This window comes from Sinocyclocheilus anshuiensis, unplaced genomic scaffold (assembly GCF_001515605.1).
Source record: "Sinocyclocheilus anshuiensis isolate Anshui unplaced genomic scaffold, SAMN03320099.WGS_v1.1 scaffold332, whole genome shotgun sequence".
NCBI classification, from domain to species: Eukaryota; Metazoa; Chordata; class Actinopteri; order Cypriniformes; family Cyprinidae; genus Sinocyclocheilus; species Sinocyclocheilus anshuiensis.
This window is the reverse complement of record NW_015554181.1, coordinates 371,249-392,504: the sequence shown is the minus strand read 5'-3', so window position 1 is coordinate 392,504 and position 21,256 is coordinate 371,249. Positions and strand designations below refer to the sequence as shown.

Genomic DNA, 21,256 nt, shown 5'->3' with positions numbered 1-21,256 from the left:
CATTTTTTGTACCTAGTGCAAAACAGATTTATTAAAGGAAATTGAAGTGAAATAGTAAAATTCCAATAAAAATACACACCTGTGCCAAAATATATGCATTTGGCAATAACACAGGCGAAATGCTAAAAAAACTAAAAAAGACAAAAATGTCCAAAAGGTTGCACAAGGGTTAAAACAATTGCAGGTTTGCGTAATAATCTGACTTTGCATTTGACTGTTTTTATTCATTTTGAGGAATACTGAATCTGTTTATGTGCAGGTGAGATGAGTAAACATGTTCATATTTAGTCTAGAACTACAGTAAGCATCATGTTCACACACAACGCTCTGCACTTACTCCCGATTTCTCTCAACATGGCAACACCAGAGCTGTCAGTCAATACATGGGAAAACAAAGTAACTGGAGTTACTTTTTAAAAAAGTAACTCAGATATTTCCTTCTTAAATTAAAAAGTAATGTTACTTTACTAGTTACTTAAAAAAAGTAATCTGATTACGTAGCTCGCGTTACTTGTAATGCGTTAACCCCAACACTGTGCGTTACGTGAATGATTTGTGCGTGTTGATTGATCGGTTTCTCCTGCTCGTTCTTCAGGGGGATTCCGGTGGTCCTCTGGTGTGTCCCAAAAATGGCAGGATGACTCTGATGGGTTTGATCAGCTGGGGCGACGGCTGCGGGAAGAAAGACACGCCTGGCGTTTACACGCGTGTCACAAACTACACAAACTGGATCTCCAGCAAGATGAGAGCGAACTGAGACGCAAACGAACAGCATTCGCACAAAATACAGTGACTGTCAGGTACGGAAAATAAGGTGATGGTGAAAACACCTCGCATTCACCGACCTTCACACCTACTGGACTACATTTGACCTGCTCTGTGGGTTTGAGTGGCATTTAAGGAGGAGACATGGGAATACGACAGATGCTGCGAGTCAGTCATTGTACATCATGTTTCACACGGGACGAGAAATCTGACTCCAAAAACTGTTTTTAATTTACAACACACAACGTGGCCTTCAATTTACAAAAGGACAACATGAGAAATGCATGATAATAAGGGTGCTAAAGTGCAAACTCTGATGCACAAGATCTATTAAAAGTACTTTGTTTTAAACTTATAATGGATTTAGAGGCACTTTCGCTTTGCTTTTAAATAGTGAAGATGTGAGTGAGCGACTGATGGCACTTTTGAATGTTATGTGACTCTTTATAATGCTTGTTAAATCGTAATTATTTTTAACACTAAACATCTGCTGGGTCAGAGAGACGTTCGTTTTGGTGGTCAGTGTTGCTGCGTTGATCCAAACACATTAATTTGACTGTATTTAATATGACTTGTTTGACTGCAAAATGTCTTTAGCGATTTCCAGATCTAATATTATTGCAGACTTTAGATGTTGGGATGCACATTAAGTTAATATTTAACTATTTAACATCTTTTATACCATTTTATACACATGAGAAGCTAGTGCTAAGTTATTGTTTTCATACAGTAAATGCTTGTATGCTATTTTCCCCCTGACATTTTATAAAACGTGAAATGGAAACTGTTCTTTGTCTTCTGTATGAAAATATTTATTTCAGATTCAGAAGATGATCGTTTTTTTTTCAGCAAGTGTTTTGTGAATTCACACTGTTTATTTAGTCAAAACTGGATAATGGGTGAGTGATTTCAGGAAAAACTGCGAAACAGTTACAAAATAAAAGTCATTTCAGAGCCTTCAGGAGTCTTGCAGCAAAAGCTAATTTCCTTGCGTTTATTTCCTTTAAATAAAACATATGGAAGCCTGTTTCCGCCACGGAAAAAAAAATGAAAAAAGTAATTGTGACTTAGTTTTTATCAAACAATTCTGATTTTTTTTCGTGCAATTCCGAGTTTACATCTCGCAATTCTGACTTTTTTCTCTTCATTGCGTGATACAAACTCGCAATTCTGCCTTTTATTTCTCAAAATTGCTATATAAACTCGAAGTTGCGAGTTATAAAGTCAGTATTGCATGATATAAACTCACAATTGTGAGAAAAAAAAAACAAAAAATTGAGCTAAACTCGCAATTCTGAGAAATAAAGTCACAATTGTCACAAAAAAAGATATATTTCACAATTGTGACTTTTTTCTCAGAATTGCGAGTTTATATTATATGAATAGCTGCAATTGCGAGATTTAAACTAGCAATTGCAAGGAAAAAGTCAGATTTGCGAGAAAAAAAGTCACAATTGAGTGATATAAACTAACAATTGCGAGAAAAAAAATAAAAATTGAGCTAAACTCAAAATTCGGAGAAATAAAGTCAGAATTGTGAGATATAAACTCATAATTGTGATATATCTCGCAATTGTGACTTTATAACGCAATTGCGAGTTTGTCACAATTCTGAGAAATGAAGTCAAACTTGCGATATAAACGAAGTTGCGATTTATAAAGTCATTATTGCATGATATAAACACAGTTGCGAGAAAAAACTAAGAATTGCGATTCTGAGAAATAAAGTGAATTGCGAGACATAAACTCACAATTGTGTGAGATATATTTCGCAATTGTGACTTTTTTTCTCAGAATTGCGAGTTTATATTATATTAAAAGCCGATTTAAACTCGCAATTGTGAGGAAAAAAAGTCGGAATTGGAGTTTTTATCTTGCAATTTTGACTTTTTCCCTTGCAATTGCAAGATTGTATCCCGCTAGTCTGACTTTATAATTCACAGTGATGAGTTTATATCACGCAATTCTGAGAAAAAAGTCAGAATTGTGAGTTTATATCTCTATATATTGTGAGATTTAAAAAAATCGCATTTACTTTTTTTTTAATTTAGTGGCAGAAATGGGCTTCCATAAAAACATGCTCTCTAAGTCTGGGAAAATGTCCTAAAAAGTCAGAACTAATTAAAACCGTAGTTGATTAAAAATCATGCAATGACGACATTATTTTATAAAGCCGTCTCACACTGGTGTATGGTCCTGATGAAGCAGTCTGGTATAAAATAAGAATTTCTTCTCATAGTTGAATGGGTTTCAGGACAGTGGAGGCCAAACTCTGCAGCTGCTGACAAAATCTGGTCATTGGTTTCCATATTTCCTAGAAAAGCTTCATGCAACATCTACTGAACAAAGTCATGGAGCAGCAGCAGGAAACACACCGAGCACTAATGATCACGAAACCCAACAATGACAGTTTTAATCATTTGCTTGTTTTCGTTTTCTTACTGTTTGAGTTCACAAGATTTCTTCCTCATAATTTCAGTGCGATCCTCATACACAAATATCAAAAACAGAAAAATGAAGACAATGTCAAAACAGCAGCAGTGGATTGCCATGAGAACAGATAATAAATCTGAACTTTTCTTACACATTCATTTCATAGTTTGCTTCACACATACACAGACACTTGCATTTTGTTGAACCACCAACATATATAATCTAAAGTTCGGCGGTGATGAGCATTTATTCATGTCTGTTCCTCTCAGCCGATTTTTGACTCAGTCCTATGGTGATACCGGTTTAATTTTCATGACTTTAACAGAGAAGATGTCAGTATTATTCGCTCTTAAGAAACTCTCCAGCACTTTGCCAACCTGAGAAAAAAAATTACTGGAAGTGAGAAAACAGCAGGTTCAGAAGCAGCAGCGCACAATAAAGCTGTGTCCCAATTCACATAGAAGATGCACTTTTATGGTTCAGAACAACAAGCAATAATGTAGGATTTCTAATCAGCCACAGAATAGAAACGCTAAAAAAGTTATATTAGCCAAAAAAAATCACTTTGGGGCCTTAAAGGAACATGACGCCACACCTGTTCACTATCAACTTGATTGTAGAATGACTGAGGCTGAAACTTGATGCTAGTGATTTGTTTTATAGTTTGTCTAAACACAGGCATCCTTTCGTTTACATAGCTAAAACTGTCATAGGCGGAGCGTGTGTAAGGCTGGCCACGGGGACTTGGGGCAAAAATGCCACTAAATTGGACAACAATGCCCCTGCACAAACAAATTTAATCTATTACGTCTGTTGCTAACAAAGTGAATATGAATAGACCGTGTCGATTGCGGCATTAAGTTGAGATCTGCTCATGATGCACCGTATTTCCTTTTAGGCGTTTTTACAGTGTTGCGCATTTGAACCAATCACACACATATCTGTTGAGCTTAGGAATGCAATGGCCAATCAGAAGCGTTCAGACTAGTCATCGCTCACACTCATCAGTTTTGTTGAGTGCGCGCGCGTTCGCCGACTGAATTCCGGACTCTTGCGAATTCTCTCATCATAAACAACAAAGCGCAGATGTATGTACAATGTAAGTAAGAGATTAATTTAACAGTGTATACAGCTTCAGTGATTATAACGATAGTTAAATTTTTTTGAGAGTGCTTAAACTCGCGATAGATCAATGTTAGTGATAATGTCACTTTCTACACTCTAAAAAATGCTGGGTTGTTTCAACCCAATGTTGGGTCAAATATGGACTAACCCAACTGTTGGGTTAAAAAGGTAATTTAAAAATGTAACCAAAATTTAACCCAACAGTTGGGTTAGTCCATATTTGACCCAACATTGGGTTGAAACAACCCAGCATTTTTTAGAGTGTAGATATAATTTATTCGCTGTTTGAATAACAGTGGAAAGGAAACGTTATATAATTATCAATTTCTAACGTTTTTATTAAAGTGTAATCACGTTAAATACAAATTCATTTTTTTTTGCCTACATGACACCCATGTCTGGCTCTTAAAAAGATGGGTTTATAATGTTTAATACATTTGGCTGCTTTTAGCCTTACCCTGGAGTTGGTTCACCCTCCTAGTCCGCCTACACTGTCGATTCCCATCACAGTACATTTAGCGTGTAGTGCAATTATCAAACAGTCAGAAATGCTCCTCTCACCTCAAGCAGTTCAGCCTGACACTCTTCTTCAGTCAAAAACGTCTTCACCTTCATCTCGAGAATAGTGAGTACTGTGAGAACATGCAAAATACCAAAACTAATTTTTGAGATTTCAGGTTCGGGTGCAATAGTGATGGTAAAACCTTGACCTACACATTTATATGCACACAATGATGAATGAATTGGAGGAGTTCCAATAGGGTCCTCGGACTCCTCGCGATGCTTGGACCCTAATTACCTTTGGGTGGAGCTGCAGTTGTGCTATTGAAAACTACAAATACAGAGCCTCGATTATAACATTATAACAGGCACCTTCCGAGTAGAGACCTGCACTATCGTGGGACTACCGCAGCAACCAACGCAAGAGTGCGGTGCGCTGTAGAGGTCTGCGCGGGACTGTTTTTTTAGTCCCACTCCCGCAAGGTTCTATTCCGCACCCACCCGCTCCTGCTATATTCACTCTTTGTTCACCTGTTGTCCGCTTAGAATAATTTTCTTCCCGACCCGACCGTTCCCGCTAAATTCAGTTCTCGTTTCCAGAATCTCACATTTAAATTTCCGCTACTGAAAGAAAGAGAGATAGGCTGTAAGAGCTTGATTAGCTGGTTCAGGTGTGTTTAATTGGGGTTGGAGCTAAACTCTTCAGGACACCGGCCCTCCAGGACCGAGTTTGGACACCCCTGCTGTAAAAGGAGGGAAGAAGCGCTTCCAATCATTGTGTTTTTGTTAGCAATGGTTACCTCCAAAGAAACACGTGCAGCCATCATCGCTTTGCATCAAAAAGGCCTCACATGCAAGGAAATTGCTACAAAGAATATTGCACCCTGAAAGAACCATTTACCGGATCATCAAGAACTTCCAAGGAGAGAGGTTCGACTGCAGTGAAGAAGTCTTCAGGATGTCCCAGAGTGTCCAGCAAGCACCAGGACCGTCTCCTCCTGAGGAGTCAGCTACAGAATCGTGTCACCAGCAGTGCAGGGCTTGCTCAGGAATGGCAGCAGGTTGGTGTGAGAGCATCTGCACACACAGTGAGGCCAAGACTTTTGGACAACGGCCTGGTGTCAAGAAGGGCAGCAAAGAAGCCACTTCTCTCCAAGAAAAACATCAAGGACAGACTGAAATTCTGCGGGAAGTACAAGGATTGGACAGCAGAAGACTGGGGCAAAGTTATTTTCTCTGATGACACTCCCTTTCGACTGTTTGGGACATCTGGAAAATCGATTGTTTGAAGAAGAAAAGGTGAACGCTACCATGAGTCCTGTGTCGTGCCAACAGTGAAGCATCCTGAGACCATTCATGTGTGGGGTTGCTTTTCAACCGAGGGAGTGGGCTCTCTCATAATTCTGCCCCAAAACACTGCCAGGAATAAAGAATGGTATCAAAACGTCCAGCAAGAGCGACTTCTTCCAACGATCCATGAGCAATTTGGTGATGATCCCTGCATTTTCCAGCATGATGGAGCACCATGTCACAAAGCAAGAGTTATAAAGAAGTGGCTCGAAGATCATTACATTGAAATTTTGGATCCGTGGCCAGGCAACTCCCTGGATCGCAATCCCATAGAGAACCTGTGGCCAGTCCTCAAAAGGCGAGTGGACAAGCAGAAGCCCACAAATTGTGATCAACTCTAAGAACTAATAAGGCAAGAATGGATCGCCATCAGTCAGGATTTGGCCGAGAAGCTAATATCCAGCATGCCAGAGCGAATTGCAGAGGTTATGAAGAACAAGGGTCAACATTGTAAATATTGACTCATTATATATTTTTTGCCAATAAAAGCCTTTAAAACTTATGATATGCTTATCATTGTTTTTCAGTATACCATAGAAACATGTGAAAAAATAATCTACAAATACTGAAGCAGCAAACTTTGCAAAGCACAAAATTTGTCACTGCCAAAACTTTTGGCCATGACTGTAGGTGGTGTTGTAGTTGGTGCTGGTGTAGGCGGTGTTGTAATGCTGGTGTAGGTGGTATTGTAACAGGTAAGGAGGTAATTGATGTGGTAGTTGTAGTATCCGTAGCCAGTCCAGGTAGTTTGAGCTGTGGAATTAAAGAAATGTTTGATATCAACAATCAGATCATCTGTACTGTTGAATTATCATTCCTGATGGGGTGGTGCTTCTCAGTCTCTCAAAGTGATTATAATTAATGAAATCAGTGGTGGATCTAATTTTGTATTGAAAACGGTCAAAATCTGACACGGATTACAGTGCGGCTGATGTGAATGCTACCTGTGGTTAAGCAGCTGATTGTGGCGAGTAGACAGCCGATGAGAAGAACAGCGTGAGCCATCCTACAGATCCAGTGTTTGTGTAAGACTTCTGCCAGTGATCTTCTGACCTGCAACTTCTCTGTGACTCCATATTAAATGGTTCGAATCTTTCCTCATAATAACCCATCATGTGTCTGTCCAGCCTCATGCCGAAAAACACTGCTATTAGAGACAGATAACTACCAAAAGCATGAAGGAAACTGGTTTTTATCTGTTTAAAAAAAAAAAAAAAATCAGATTTCTGGTATGTAACTGCACAAACAGGACCAATTAATAGTTAATTTGTGTGTGTGAATGTTGGTGGATCATGTGGGCATTCAGTGTGTTCACACTGCCATCATCAGGTTGAGCTCAGGAACTGATCAGCAGGGTTTGGAGACGTTCACAGATGGTCTGCTGTGATGTTGTCTCGTGTCATCAAACTCTGTTCCTCTGAAAGGCTTGATAACACTTCTTCTTTCTTTCACCTCGCCATCTGTGGTCAGATGCCTTTAAACATCAAACGAGAGAGCGAACAAAGTGCTTTAGTGAACTCAGAGCCAGTTGAAGGTCTTTCTGTTATTAACAGGGATAATCAGCTACCTGCTAAATCATCCACCTGCTATGCAAATACTCTCACACATACACACACACACACACACACAAGACACACACATCTCCAGCACGCTACTTACTGGACTCGCATTCAAAGTTCTGGGAGATTTGCATCCAAACCTCACAGCAGAGAGCTTCCTGATGAACTGAACGCCTCATGTATCATGGTAAAGTACAATTATTTCTATTTAGTTGTATGTTAGACATTTAGCAATGCATTTGAAGATGAAATTAACATGTTATTGGCATTTGAGTTGGTTTTAGATGCTACGAACACTGTTTTATACGTTAACATAAATGTAATCATAATGTGAAGTGGCAACATCCAAGCACTAGTGTCATTTATTACCTGGAATTGATGTCAGATACTGTACATGTATACCTTTCAGAAAGGTTAGATAGTTTTGAATTTCTGCTTTTCTACTTTAACACGCTAATGTTTCAGCTCCACATTCGCAGTGAATAAAACGCCACATTGTTCTCTGTCTGATGCATTTGAACCACCTATCTGATAAAAACCGGAAAATGGCACTGTTTCAGCTTCCTCTTATCTAGTCATTCCAGTTATGACACTATTTTGTTTTATGCTGTCAATATATGCTTATTTTTGCACCTTTTTCCCCCAACATTACATTTAATGCCTTAAACTGCGTATATTTATGTCTTCACCTTCAGTCAGAACATTACTAAACCTGTTTGCATATCTTTAAAGTACAACATTGCTTTTATGAATTAAATAGTCAAAGTTATCTGCTGTGTTTTCTCTCTGATGTACGTGTAGCAACAAAAGAGAAGTGAATAACAATGACCTACAGTATTCGTCTATGTGTATTTCTAAATCAAGATAAGCAGCCGTTTGATTGAGTGTTGACAAATGAAATATTATTTATATTCATAATATTACATATAGTGAAATGTTCCATCGTACTATAGCATTTCTACACTCTCCATCCACATATTTACATAATCTTTTAATATCCGGGAAGTGTTTAACAAAACCAGCTAGCAAAGATAAACGCATATTGTTCTCGTTCTCGAGTGTTTTGGTCACCCAAAATGACGTTTTCTTTATTTTTAGAGTTTCTTTGGGAAGTTGAAACCATCTCTACTGTAAATACTAAAGTCATTTTTAATCAAACATTACATTTTTATCCTCTAAATCTTGCATAACTGTCTAATTTACCTGTTATTTTTCTTCTGTACAGACATAGCGGACCACCAGCTCCACCCAGGAGAACAGGTGCTTTGATGACAACATGCCGTACCTGTGTAAAAACATTATTAGAACAAAATATTCATGTACTTTCTCACAAACATTAGGATTTTAGGTTAAAACAAAGGTATAAAGGATAACTTGTGACGTGCTATTTCAGTTTTAATCACCTTTTAGCATACTGCAGTTAAAATATTTAATACATTAATTAATAAAAGTACAAAAAACTATGTAGCTTCTAAATTAGTATGAGGTTATATCAACTGTACATATAAGAATAATATGTTTGGCAGAACTGTATACAAAAGCAAAAACAAGTTAAAATAGCGGTGAAAATCAGCTACAGCAATCTGTAAAATATGAGTAAATAAAATGAAAATAAATACGGCCTATAAACACCTCACGTGTTTTAAACATTTACAAACACGCATAAAAAAACAACTAGTCTAGACCTTTTAAAAAGGCAGAAAAGCTGGTTAGTCAAATTAGGCGCCATATAATTTAACTCGGATGAAAATGAGGCTGTGAGGGATCGGCTTACAGTATTTACAATGGCACACACACTGTCCTCGATCAAGTGATTTCACAACTTTCAATACTATTTTATGGAGTTTTTGTCTACCGTAAGTTTTGTGCCCAGAAAAAGGTTTCGGAAGTCAAACAAACCTCAAAGCAGCATCAAATATGGCACTGACGCAGTGCGCCAATTTTCGTTATCATCACATTTTTTTTCGTTCTGTCAACCCAAAGTGCTTTAACAGTAAACAGCAAGAGCACCAAAGACGCAAATAATCCAAACACAAGCGTTTTGCTTATCTGTGACTTATTTTCTGCGTTTCTTCTAAAGTTTATTGGCGGTTTGTCGCGTTTCTGTCGAATGCTGGCGTTCTTGAAGATCAACTCAAGTTCCCTACATGCACCGCGGCACGAATAAATAATACACATTCCTGTGTACTGTGTTAATGTTATTGTTTTACGGTTTACTTCTTATGCTGTTGTGTTTGTTGTCGCAAGAAGTTAGGCTACTTGTAGTGGCGATTATTCAGAGCTCGTATTTATTTATTTATTTATTGGTTATCACCGTTAATGTGATGTGTATCTTAATTATTGTGGTTGCATTCGAAGAATCATTGATTTTATGTTTTTTAAATACATTTTATCTTGTAATATTCTAGTAGTAGGTTTATCAACTGCAGTTAAACACAAAAATATGTACTGACGTTCAGGTGAAATTATAAATGCAATCTATTATTGATCTGTAGGACTTTATTATTTCACATTTCATGTGATCTCATTTAAACCTTTCAATTCTTTGTAGATAACAGTTCTGGATATGGCTGGCCAGAGGGGGAATTTGTAAGTATTGTGCAAATATCACTTGTCTAAACACATAGTCATACAAAGTTAAAAGGTGTGGGAACATTCATACTTCCCGTTGTGTCTCCAGGAGGTATCACTTCCCTACATCTACTGTCCATCAGTCTTCTCTGAGAGCTGTGAGGTCAACAGTTTATTAGTATAAGAAACTCAATCCCACATGACATTAGCATTTTCTCAGAACCTCTCAAAATGTTGGCACATCGCATGTTGGGAATACATAGCTACTTTTGAATGATCGTCAATATAAAAAGATGTTTCTCTTGCCCCTTAAATGGCTAATCTGAACCATAATTAATAACATCATTGCATATGACTATTTACCTCTTGTGACCCAATTATGGATGCATGTGAGCTTCTTTTATACACATCTGATCAAACTCAACCATTTTCAGGATGAGGAAGATGGTGATACATATGAAGCTCCACCATGTGAACGTCCCACCATTAAAGTCCAACCGCGCCAAGTAGAGGAGAATGTTTACCTGGGTATCTATCTATCTATCTATCTATCTATCTATCTATCTATCTATCTATCTATCTATCTATCTATCTATCTGTCTGTCTGTCTGTCTGTCTGTCTGTCTGTCTATCTATTAATAATGCTGATAAATTCATATTTAATGTGATAATATTTTAGTGTCTAATGTAGCGTTTGTTTTTCCTCAGGTTATCCGGATCGAAACCCGAACCCTGTTACTCCCAAAAGACAGGCAGCACTGCCGCCACGACCGGCCAAGATCACCCCGATAGGGAAAAGCATGGTAAAACATCTAAATTACTGCAATATCTGTGTCTTAGCCTTTATTGTGAGTTTATTTCACAGAAGAGGCTTGTGTAGCTTTTAGATTCAGCTGTGTGTTTCTTTTGCTTCTAGAAGCCAGAGCCGCCTCACGACCCGGAGCAGTTTTACATCGACCCCAATGATAGCAAACGTGAGTCTCTGAAAACAAGCTCATGAATTAGGAAAAGAAAGAATAATTTTTTGATGCAGGATCAAGGATTTATCAGAGTAAGAATACAGTAAAAACAGTAATATTGCAAAATATTATTATATAGTTATTTAAAGGGGTCATTAAAGAAGATCTGTAAAGTTGCAAAGACTAAAGTCTCAAATCCACTCAAATCCATGGTTAAAGTCAACCACGCCTACCTAAAACGACTCGTTCTAACACGCCTCCACATGTCTATGTCACTGTGTGGGAAGAAAATGCAGACATGGTTTTATGTTTATGCCCAATGCAATGCAACACGTAAAAAGACAGTATAAGTCATTATAATCCATAATTATGTCCCCACTGGATATAACAAATGCTCGTTTATAATGGGTTTTCATGTTTATGTCTCGTCGCTCACGCCGGGACACGGCATCACAATATGGTGAGGGGCGTAACATTTCCGTCACACGCTTGAGGTATTCGGCCAATCACAACGCACTGGATAGCTGGCCAATCACAGCACACCTCGCTTTTCAGACCGATGAGCTTTGTAAAAATCGACGCGTTTCAGAAAGGCGGGGCATAGAGGAGAAACAATAATGTACAGTATGTGGAAAATAATGTGTTTTTTTTAACCTTAAACCGCATAAACACATTTCATTACACCAAATACACAAAATAATGTTCTTTTTAGCAACATCGTATGACCCCTTTAAAATAACTGTTTTCTATGTGAATATAATGTAAAATTTAATTTATTCCTGTGATCAAAGCTGAATTTTCAGCATCATTACTCCAGTCTTCAGTGTCACATGATCGTCAGAAATCATTCTAATATGCTGATTTGCTGCTCGAGAAACATTTCTGATTATTATCAATGTTGAAAAGTGCTACATAAATAATGGTGACTTGACTTGTGCTGATTAATATTTTGTGGAAACTATGATACATTTTATTTTTCAGGAATCTTTGATGAATAAGAAGTTGAAAAGAACAGCATTTATTAGAAATAGAAACTATTTGTAACATTGTAAATGTCTTCACTGTTACTTTTGAACAATTTAATGCATCCTTGCTGAATACAAGTATTAATTTCATTCAAAACAATCTTCAGAGAAAAATGGATGGCCTAGTCTACAATAAAACTCTCCAACTTAATATTTTCTAGCTCCTGAGGTAATACGTAAAGATAAACCTGGTAAAAAAGCCCCTCCTAAGAGACCCCCGATGAGACCTCCACCGGCCCCTCAGCAAGACGAAGGTTATTTCAACACTATGTTCACAGATATTTATATCGGATACTACAGTATTATTTGATGACACACTGCATGTTTAGTTACTGTACTCTCTGACCTTCCAGATGTTTACTTGGACCCAAATGAAGGGCAGGTAAACATGACTGAGCATCCAAAATGATAAAGAAAAAAAAAAGTGTTAATTCTTGTCAGATATCGTGATCATTTTCATTTCACTTTATATTTGTTTCTGTCAGGATGATGATGGCACCTATCTAGAACCTGTAGCAGGTCAGCGCTCCACGTATTTATAACTTAAAATGATTTTATAGAATGATAAAGTGACTTAAAACTCGTATGTCATTAATTATTTTATCTTTTCCAGAACCGCCTGCACCCCGAAGCCCGGCCCGCATGCCATTGCCTCCTAAAACTGTAGGACGAGACCCGCCACCACCAATGTATGCATGTCTAAATCAGGGTTATTATCATAAAATAAAACTAAAACCATATTTAAAAAAAAATATATATATATTTTTTTTACTCTAAATAAAATCTAATTTTCAGCTAGTTGCCGAAGCAGCATTTCTGCATTTTTAACTTGATGAAATAACTAAAACTAAAATAAAAATGTATTAAAAGACTATAGACAAACACAACAAAATTATCAATTTGAAAGATTGTATAAAACTATTTTTATTTATTTAGTTTGCTTGTAAAAAATAATATCGTTAATTAAAGTATTACATACAATTCACTGAAGTATTAAGACTATTTTAAATCCTATTTGAGTTTTGAGCAATAGATATAGCCTTTGATGCTGATATTGCGTTAAATTGTAAATGAATAATAATTAACTAAAATTAAGAACATTTTTACTCCCAAGTACATTAATGTGCATTTTGAAAAAGTTTCTCCTAGAAAAATATTAGATTAAAAAAAAAAAATCAAATATCAATTTGAAAGATTGTATAGTTGTTTTATTATGCATTGTTAAATGATTGTGTACAGTTCACTTTAAGTATTGTTATTAAAATTATTTTAAATCTTATTGTTTTTGAGTTTACCATGAATATAATCTTTGATACTGATTTGGTGTCAAATTATAAGTAAGTAATAATTAACTATATAAAAATGAAAAAGGAAAATACAAAACTAAAAACTAATTCAAAATATTAAAACTATAACAGTATCTAAATGATACTTAAAATAACGCTGGCCTAAATTCATTTATTACAGGCTCACGTTAAATTATGGTTTTTGATAATTAGTTATTTTGCTTACTGTTCTTAGCATCACCTTTATGCATTTAGCAACTTTTATCTTAAACAACTTACAGTGCATTAAATATACATTTATATTCATCAGTATGCAATGTGTGTTCCCTAAGAATTTAACCCGTAACATTAGTGTTGCCAGTTCAAGCATCCCACAAATGCACAATGTAAAGGAGCAACCCAAGTCATGTCTAGAATCCGGAATAATCATAGAGAACTTAATGGGGGATTTTTTTTCACTCAGATCATCCCGGTAGTGACTCTTATTGCTGAACCTTGTTTGGTAATACCATTTCTTCTTGTCTTACAGAATGAAACCTCCTGTTCCCAGAGCCAAATCTGTAAGTACTAGTTTGAGACACATTCATGCATTCATTACAGTCTTCTTCTCCTGAAGAAACTGATTCATTTGTCCGTTTCCTCAGAGTTCGGTCCTGATCGGTGACACTGTGAACAAAGGTTAGAGAGTTGTTCTGTTTTAACTCATGCATGATGATATAAACCCACATGTACAGCTTCATTTGACGTCCTCTCTGATCGTTTAGTTCTGCCGCCAGAAGTAAAACGTGCCACGTTTTCTGGCCAGCTGCCACCCGCACTAAACAGCAAACCAGTTCCTCCCATCATCCTCCCCAAAGAACCCAAAGCCAGGTGAGTCTGTGAAGCCTTTACCTCTTTACATGTTCAGAAACAGCCTAAAATCAAAAGAGAAAAATAACAAATTTGAAGCACGTTTTAGGTTTTTAAGATTGCATTGTGACAATTTTTTCAAGAAAATGTCTTCCTCTCTGTAGTAGCGATTTCTCTGTAGTCCACTGGTTTTTAATTAATGTAATGTGAAAAACCCCCACAATATGTGACCCTGGACCACAAAACCAGTCATAAGGGTAAATTTTTCGAAAGTGAGATTTATACATCATCTGAAAGCTGAATAAATAAGCTTTCCATTGATGTATGGTTTGTTAGGATCGGACAATATTCGGCCGAGATGCAACTATTTGAAAATCTGGAATCTCAGGGTGGAAAAAAAATCAAAATATTGAGAAAATCAAATGAAGTTCTTAGCAATGCATATTACTAATCAAAAGTTAAGTTTTGATATATTTACGGTAAGAAAGTTACAAAATATCTTCATGGAACATGATCTTTACTTAATATCCTAATGATTTTTGGCATAAAAGAAAAATCAATAATTTTGACCCATACAATGTATTGTTGGCTATTGCTGCAAATATACCCCAGCGACTTAAGACTGCTTTTGTGCTGCAGGGACACATATTTAAAACATTAGGGAAAACACGAGTAAAGCTCATTGTTGTGTTTATTAAATTGCTTTTTATTTGTGCTGAATTTATAAAACTAAATAATAGATAATTTTTCTAGCATTGTTTTAGTATCACTTGATATACTATTATAGTTTTTGTTAATTGTTTGATTTGATTTTTATATTTTCTTTTTAAATTTTAATTTCAATTAAAGGTTTAGTAATTTAAGCTTTAAAGGGTTAGTTCACCCAAAAATGAAAATTAGGCCATAAATTACTCACCCTCAAGTCATCCTAGGTGTATATGACTTTCTTCTTTCAGACGAATCCAGTCAGAGTTATATTAAAAATGGTCTTTGATCTTTCAAGCTGTTTAATGCCACTCAGCGGGTGTTGCATGCATCAGTTCAAAAGAAGTTAAATAAAAAGCGCCCATCCATAAAAAAAGTGTCTCACACGGCTCCAGGGGGTGAACAAAGGCCTCCTGTAGCGAATCGATGCGTTTTTGTAAGAAAAATATCCATATTCAAAACGTAATAATCACTTTAATGTAGCTTGCGCCAGCAGTTGTACACAGAAGCAGCTCCGGGCGGATGGCGTATGAGGTCAGCGCTGCGCATGCACCAGTGAGTCTCATGAAAACCAACGTTTGTTTACAGGAGCAACATGTGCCGGTGAGTCTCATGAAAACCAACGTTTGTTAACAGGAGCAAAGGAAGCAAAGTTTCCTTACTTTAGCAAAGGAAAACCAGTCTCCTCTTGGCTTATATCGAAATCCTCCGACATTCTTCTTTACAAATCCTCGTTTTGTACTTCTAATTCTTGACCGTTGTTTTGTTTTGATCTCTCAGCTGCGTTTCCACGTGCATCACTTCTGAGCGGCGCATGCGCAAAGCCGACCTCATACGTCATCCACCCGGAACTGCTTCCGTGTACAACAGTGAGCGCAAGCTACATTAAAGTGATTATTACGTTTTGAATATGGATATTTTTCTTACAAAAACGCATCGATTCGCTACAGAAGGCCTTTGTTCACCCCCCGGAGCCGTGTGAGACACTTTTTTTATTTTTATGGATGGGCACTTTTTATTTAACTTCTTTTAGACTGATGCACTGCAACACCCGCTGAGTGGCATTAAACAGCTTGAAAGATCATAGACCATTTTTAATATAACTCAGACTGGATTCGTCTGAAAGAAGAAAGTCTTCTTTCCTATACCTATACTCCTAGGATGACTTGAGGGTGAGTAATTTATGGGCTAATTTTCATTTTTGGTTGACTAACCCTTTAAGCTGGGCAAACAGTCACGTTGCTTTCTTTATGCAAAACTTTTTTTTTTTTTTTTGTGGTGGTGGTGAAATATAAGATGCACCGTATTGGAAGCCTATTTTGGGTACAGGAAGATTATTTGCATAATGATATTATTTTCATGCAAATGTCTCCAACCTCCAAGACCGATTCTTGGTAGTCCACTGTAAAGCAGAAATTACATTTTCATTAATCTAATATGAAAATAATATTTAAATGGTAAAGTAAAAATGTTAGTAAAGCTCACGGTTGTATTTGTTACGTGGCTTTTTATTTAATAATAAAAAAAGTACTGGATGATTTTAGTGTTATTTTAGCATCATTGATATACTATTATTAGATTTTGTTATCATTTTAATTTCAGTTAAAGTTTTAGTCATTTTGTTATGTTTTTTTGTTGTTATTAGATTTTTTCTTTTTATGGCAAAGGTGTGTGCAAATGTTTGCTTTTGAGATGTGTTTGTGATATTTTGAATGCAGTGCTTCATTTTGCACGAGATGTGAGGCATTTTACATTTTGTGTGTGCAATTCTTGCATTTGTGCGTAAAGTTTTGAAAAAAAGAGGCAACGTTTTGAAAATGTGTGTAAGCAGGTGAAAAAAAACTGCAAATATGTCCATAGTTTTTATTACATTTTAGTTTTAATTAGTTTAGTTGATTTAGTTTTAGTTATTTTAGTGCTTGAATGAAAATGAGAAATGTTGCCTTGTCAACTAGCTGAAAAAAGTTTTTTTTTACCCTTTATTTTAGTTAATGTTCATTTTATTGCAAGTAACAATGTTTTTATGGCTTTAGTTAACAGTAATAATCCTGTATTTGTCATTAAAAAAAACAAATATATATATTTTTTTTATGAACATTTGTGGTCAGTTTGGGCTTAATTGTCATAAAAATAAAGTCGCATTGCTTACTTTATGCAAAATAATTTCTTTCCTTTTGGTTTTTGTCATGAAATATAAGAGGGCCATTTCTTTGTGACATTTGCTTCTTCACTTTTTGAACAATGTCTGTTATAATTCAATCTACAGGCTTTTACTTCCATCAGTTGTAAAACGAGACCAAACTGTATGTATAAGCATATTTTCTTATCCGCTGACAAACTCAAATGCAGTAAATATGTTGTTTTTCCAGTCCTTCTCCTCCTCCTCCTCCATCTCTGGACAGCACAGGTGAGCACATCTGTTATTTTTTGTTATTCTCAAAAATCGTAATCTTTCGATGTAACTAACTGTTATCGTATGTCACATGAAAACAATTATAAGAATCATTCATAATTTCCATATTCTTAATTCATGTTCTTTCCTCACACAGCGCTTTCTTTTGGAGCAAAGCCAGTCGCTCAGGTAAACACTACAGACACAATCAATCAGTGTTTGTGATTGGTGACAAACTGCTAAAGCTGTCGCTGTATTCCGTCTCTGATTGGCTGACTGTTTTGCTCACGATCAGGGGGCGGGGCTACAGGACAAAGAGTGGTTTGCTGGAGTTTGTGAACGTAAGACTGCGGAGGAAACCGTGCTCAGGATTAACAAGGTGTGTCTATTTAAATATAAACATTTACATTTTATTTAAATGCTGCATGTTTATTGTCTAAATGGCAATGTTGCATTCAATTAAAGCAATAAAATAAAATAATAAAAAGATGATAATGAAATGTAAAATGAATGAAATATAAATATTTACATTTTATTTGAGTGCTGCATGTTTGTCATCTAAATTCCGTTATATTGTTCTGAAATTAAGCAATAAAATAAAATAAAAAATAAAATGAAATCTAAGATAAAATGACATAAAATAAAACCATACTCAGGATTAACAAGTTGTGTCTCTGTTTATGTGTGATTTTTATTTTGGTATGCTTATCCTGGGAATGTTCATTTGAATCATATTGTTCTGAAATTAAGCTACTAAATATAGTATAAAATAATTAATGAAATAAAATAGAAAATAAAATACATTTAATTTAAATGCTTCATGTTTATCATCTAAATTGGAATGTTCTGTCGAGTTGTACTGTTCCTAAATAAAGCAGTAAAATAAAATATAAAATATTTATATTTATTCATGTAAAATATTTATCATAGCACTTGTTGATTTTGATTGCTTCCATTGTCCTCATTTGTAAGTCGCTTTGGGTAAAAGCATCTGCTAAATGACTAAATGTAAATATATAATGACAACTGCATTTACGATTAAAAATGTAGCACTGTTTATAGGCAATTTGTATTTTCTATTTAGTTAAATGCTACATATTTATCTTCTATATGTGATTGTTGATGTATATAGTTAACATTCACTAGTTTTGGACAGTATATTTGTCATGTGTGTGTCTGGCAGGACGGCACGTTTCTGGTCAGATACAGCAGTTCTCAGAATGACCGTCAGCCCTTCACGCTGGTCGTGCTTTACCGGCAGACCGTTTACAACATCCCGGTGCGCTTCCTGGAGGATTCGCAACAGTACGCGCTCGGAAAAGAGGGCAAGAAGACGGAAGAGGTAGAGGAGGAGAGGAAGATCTGTGTTATGTGTGACGTCTGCACATCTGTCTGTCTGTCTGCTTTCACTTCAAATTCACATGCAGTGTGACAAGGACCACAGTTATTACCCTGGACCACAAAACCAGTCATAAGGGTCCATTTTTTGAAAAAGCTGGGCAAATAAGCTTTCCATTGATGTATGGTTTGTTAGGATAGGACAATATTTGGCTGAGATACAACTATTTGAAAATCTGGAATCTGAGGGTGCAAAAAAATCTAAATATTGAGAAAATCATCTTTAAAGTTGTCCAAATGAAGTTCTTAGCAATGCATACTATTAATCAAAAATTAAGTTTTGATATATTTACAGTAGAAAATTGACAAAATATCTTAATGGAACATGATCTTTACTTAATATCCTAATGATTTTTGGCATAAAAGAAAAATCTATCATTTTGACCCATACAATGTATTGTTGGCTATTGCTACAAATATACCCCAGCGACTTCAGACTGCTTTTGTGCTCCAGGGTCACATTTATGCATTTGGCAGACACTTTTATCCAAAGTGAAATACAATGCATTCATTTTTTTTCAATTCATGCATTCCCTGGGAATCGAACCCATGGCCTTGGTGTTGCCAGCACCATGCTCTAATGTTTAGGCTGAACTTAAAGCACTTTAAACATACTCCAAATAATTTTTTATATGTATCATTTAATTAAATGATGCTTCACACAATTATTTTCAGAGGGATTGTTGAAATGCTTGTGTTTTGGCTCAAGCTCAGTCTCATGTGACCGCAAAATCTCTTTCCTCATTACAGCTGGAGGATTTTATGGGGGGGAATATATTAAAGTATTTTATTTAAGTATTAAAGTAAAGTAAAGACTATTTAAGTCCTGAAATACTTTTTGAAACACCTTAGGGATTTTTTTTGGTCTAACATCTATTTTATAATATCACATTAAAGCAAATTAATGTGTTCTAATAATAATAAAAAATAATAATTTTGATTTGACATTTTAGTTAAAGTTTTAGTAATTTTGTAGTTTTTGTATACATGTATGTATTGGGGTGTGTGTGTGTGTGTGTGTGTGTGTGTGTATATATATATATGTTGTGTATGTGTATGTGTGCATATATATAAATGTATATGTACACACAAAATGATTCAAAATGTCAGAAATAAAAAATATATAAGTAAATAATTATGTGTGTGTGTGTGTGTGTGTATGTATATATTTTCAAAAGTTATTGAAAAAAATATAATGTCAAAGCAAAACTGCAGCATGACAGTAAATATTTCTCATTGGTATAGTTCTGATGATCTGTGTGTGTGTTCTGCAGCTCTTCAGCAGTTTGCAGGAGATGATCTCTCATCACATGAAGAACCCCATCCTCCTGATCGACCGTAAGAGTCAAGCTAAACACAGCACTCTCCTCTCACGCCCCGTTCGGCCCTAACGCTCCCGTCCCGCTCTCATGTCAACCCCCACCGCCTGATACTGACCCTGATCTCACACAAACACTCACTCATACTCTGCCTGAATTATTTATTACATTGTGTTTGTAATGCAGTCCGATGTTCATAGTATGTCTTGTGTTCAGTACATTTCATGTTTGGGGATTTTTGAATATGGTGACTATGTAGAGTTCATTAAATAACTTTAGTTAAACTCTATGCATATACTGTATAATGTTTACAGGACAACTTGTTGTCTCATGTAAAATGGTTAATAAATAAAGAAAAAAACAACATGTGACCTTTCTGGCATTTTTTCCCACACTAACTTTACAATCAAATTAAAACTAAATGACAGAAACTGAAATATGATTTCATGTGGGCGTTGTAAAGATACTGTACTTTGAAACTATAAGCTAATCGTAATGTTAAGTGGTAAAGCAGTACAGACGGGGTACTATCTGATCAAATATTTATCAACATCGTGGTACTTTGAAATTATTTGCATATTAATGTAGCGTGATGTTTACATGACAGATCCTTGAAATGTCGATTTATACGTCAAACAATACCATGCTACTTTATTATGTTTCATGTGTTTGTTTATGAAGTGCTATTAGCATTAACTGAAACTATTTAAACATTTGTTTATTGAAATTAATGTTAAGAAAAATATATAACAACTTAGTTACAGTTTCAGTAAATATTTCAATTTGTTGCCAAAGGAATATTTTATAGCTTTAGTTTAAGTACTTAAATTTCTAAAACATACCAGTTAACTAAAGTTACTAAAAATAACCAAACTAAAATGTAAATAAAATTAATAAAACTAAATAGACTTTTAATAAAAGAAACAAAAACATTCAATTAAATTGTTCATTTAAATAAAATGAGTATTAAATAAAATCTTAAAAAACACTTTCAGTAAAACATCAGTTTGTTGAAGAAG

The 21,256-nt window shown here is 35.6% G+C and overlaps 2 protein-coding genes across 2 annotated transcripts in view; both read left to right on the top strand.

Moving 5' to 3' along the window:
• The window catches only part of plat (plasminogen activator, tissue), a 24,564-nt gene extending 22,816 nt beyond the window's left edge, over positions 1-1,748 (top strand). Inside the window, exon 15 of the mRNA XM_016463888.1 lies at positions 596-1,748. Within this exon, the coding sequence (XP_016319374.1) occupies positions 596-757 (162 nt within the window). The 3' untranslated portion in view covers positions 758-1,748. The remainder of the gene's footprint in view (positions 1-595) is intronic.
• Positions 1,749-7,460: 5,712 nt separating this feature from the next.
• Positions 7,461-20,578, top strand: LOC107670989 (B-cell linker protein-like). The gene is made up of 19 exons (XM_016463807.1): positions 7,461-7,920; positions 8,832-8,863; positions 8,959-8,993; positions 10,285-10,322; positions 10,739-10,832; positions 11,013-11,107; positions 11,221-11,278; positions 12,450-12,542; positions 12,642-12,670; positions 12,774-12,807; positions 12,902-12,977; positions 14,104-14,134; positions 14,219-14,252; positions 14,339-14,444; positions 17,498-17,535; positions 17,678-17,709; positions 17,816-17,899; positions 18,704-18,862; positions 20,193-20,578. The coding sequence occupies exons 1-19, from the start codon at positions 7,561-7,563 to the stop codon at positions 20,307-20,309; spliced, it is 1,545 nt and encodes a 514-aa protein (XP_016319293.1). The 5' UTR covers positions 7,461-7,560; the 3' UTR covers positions 20,310-20,578.
• Positions 20,579-21,256: the final 678 nt, after the last annotated feature.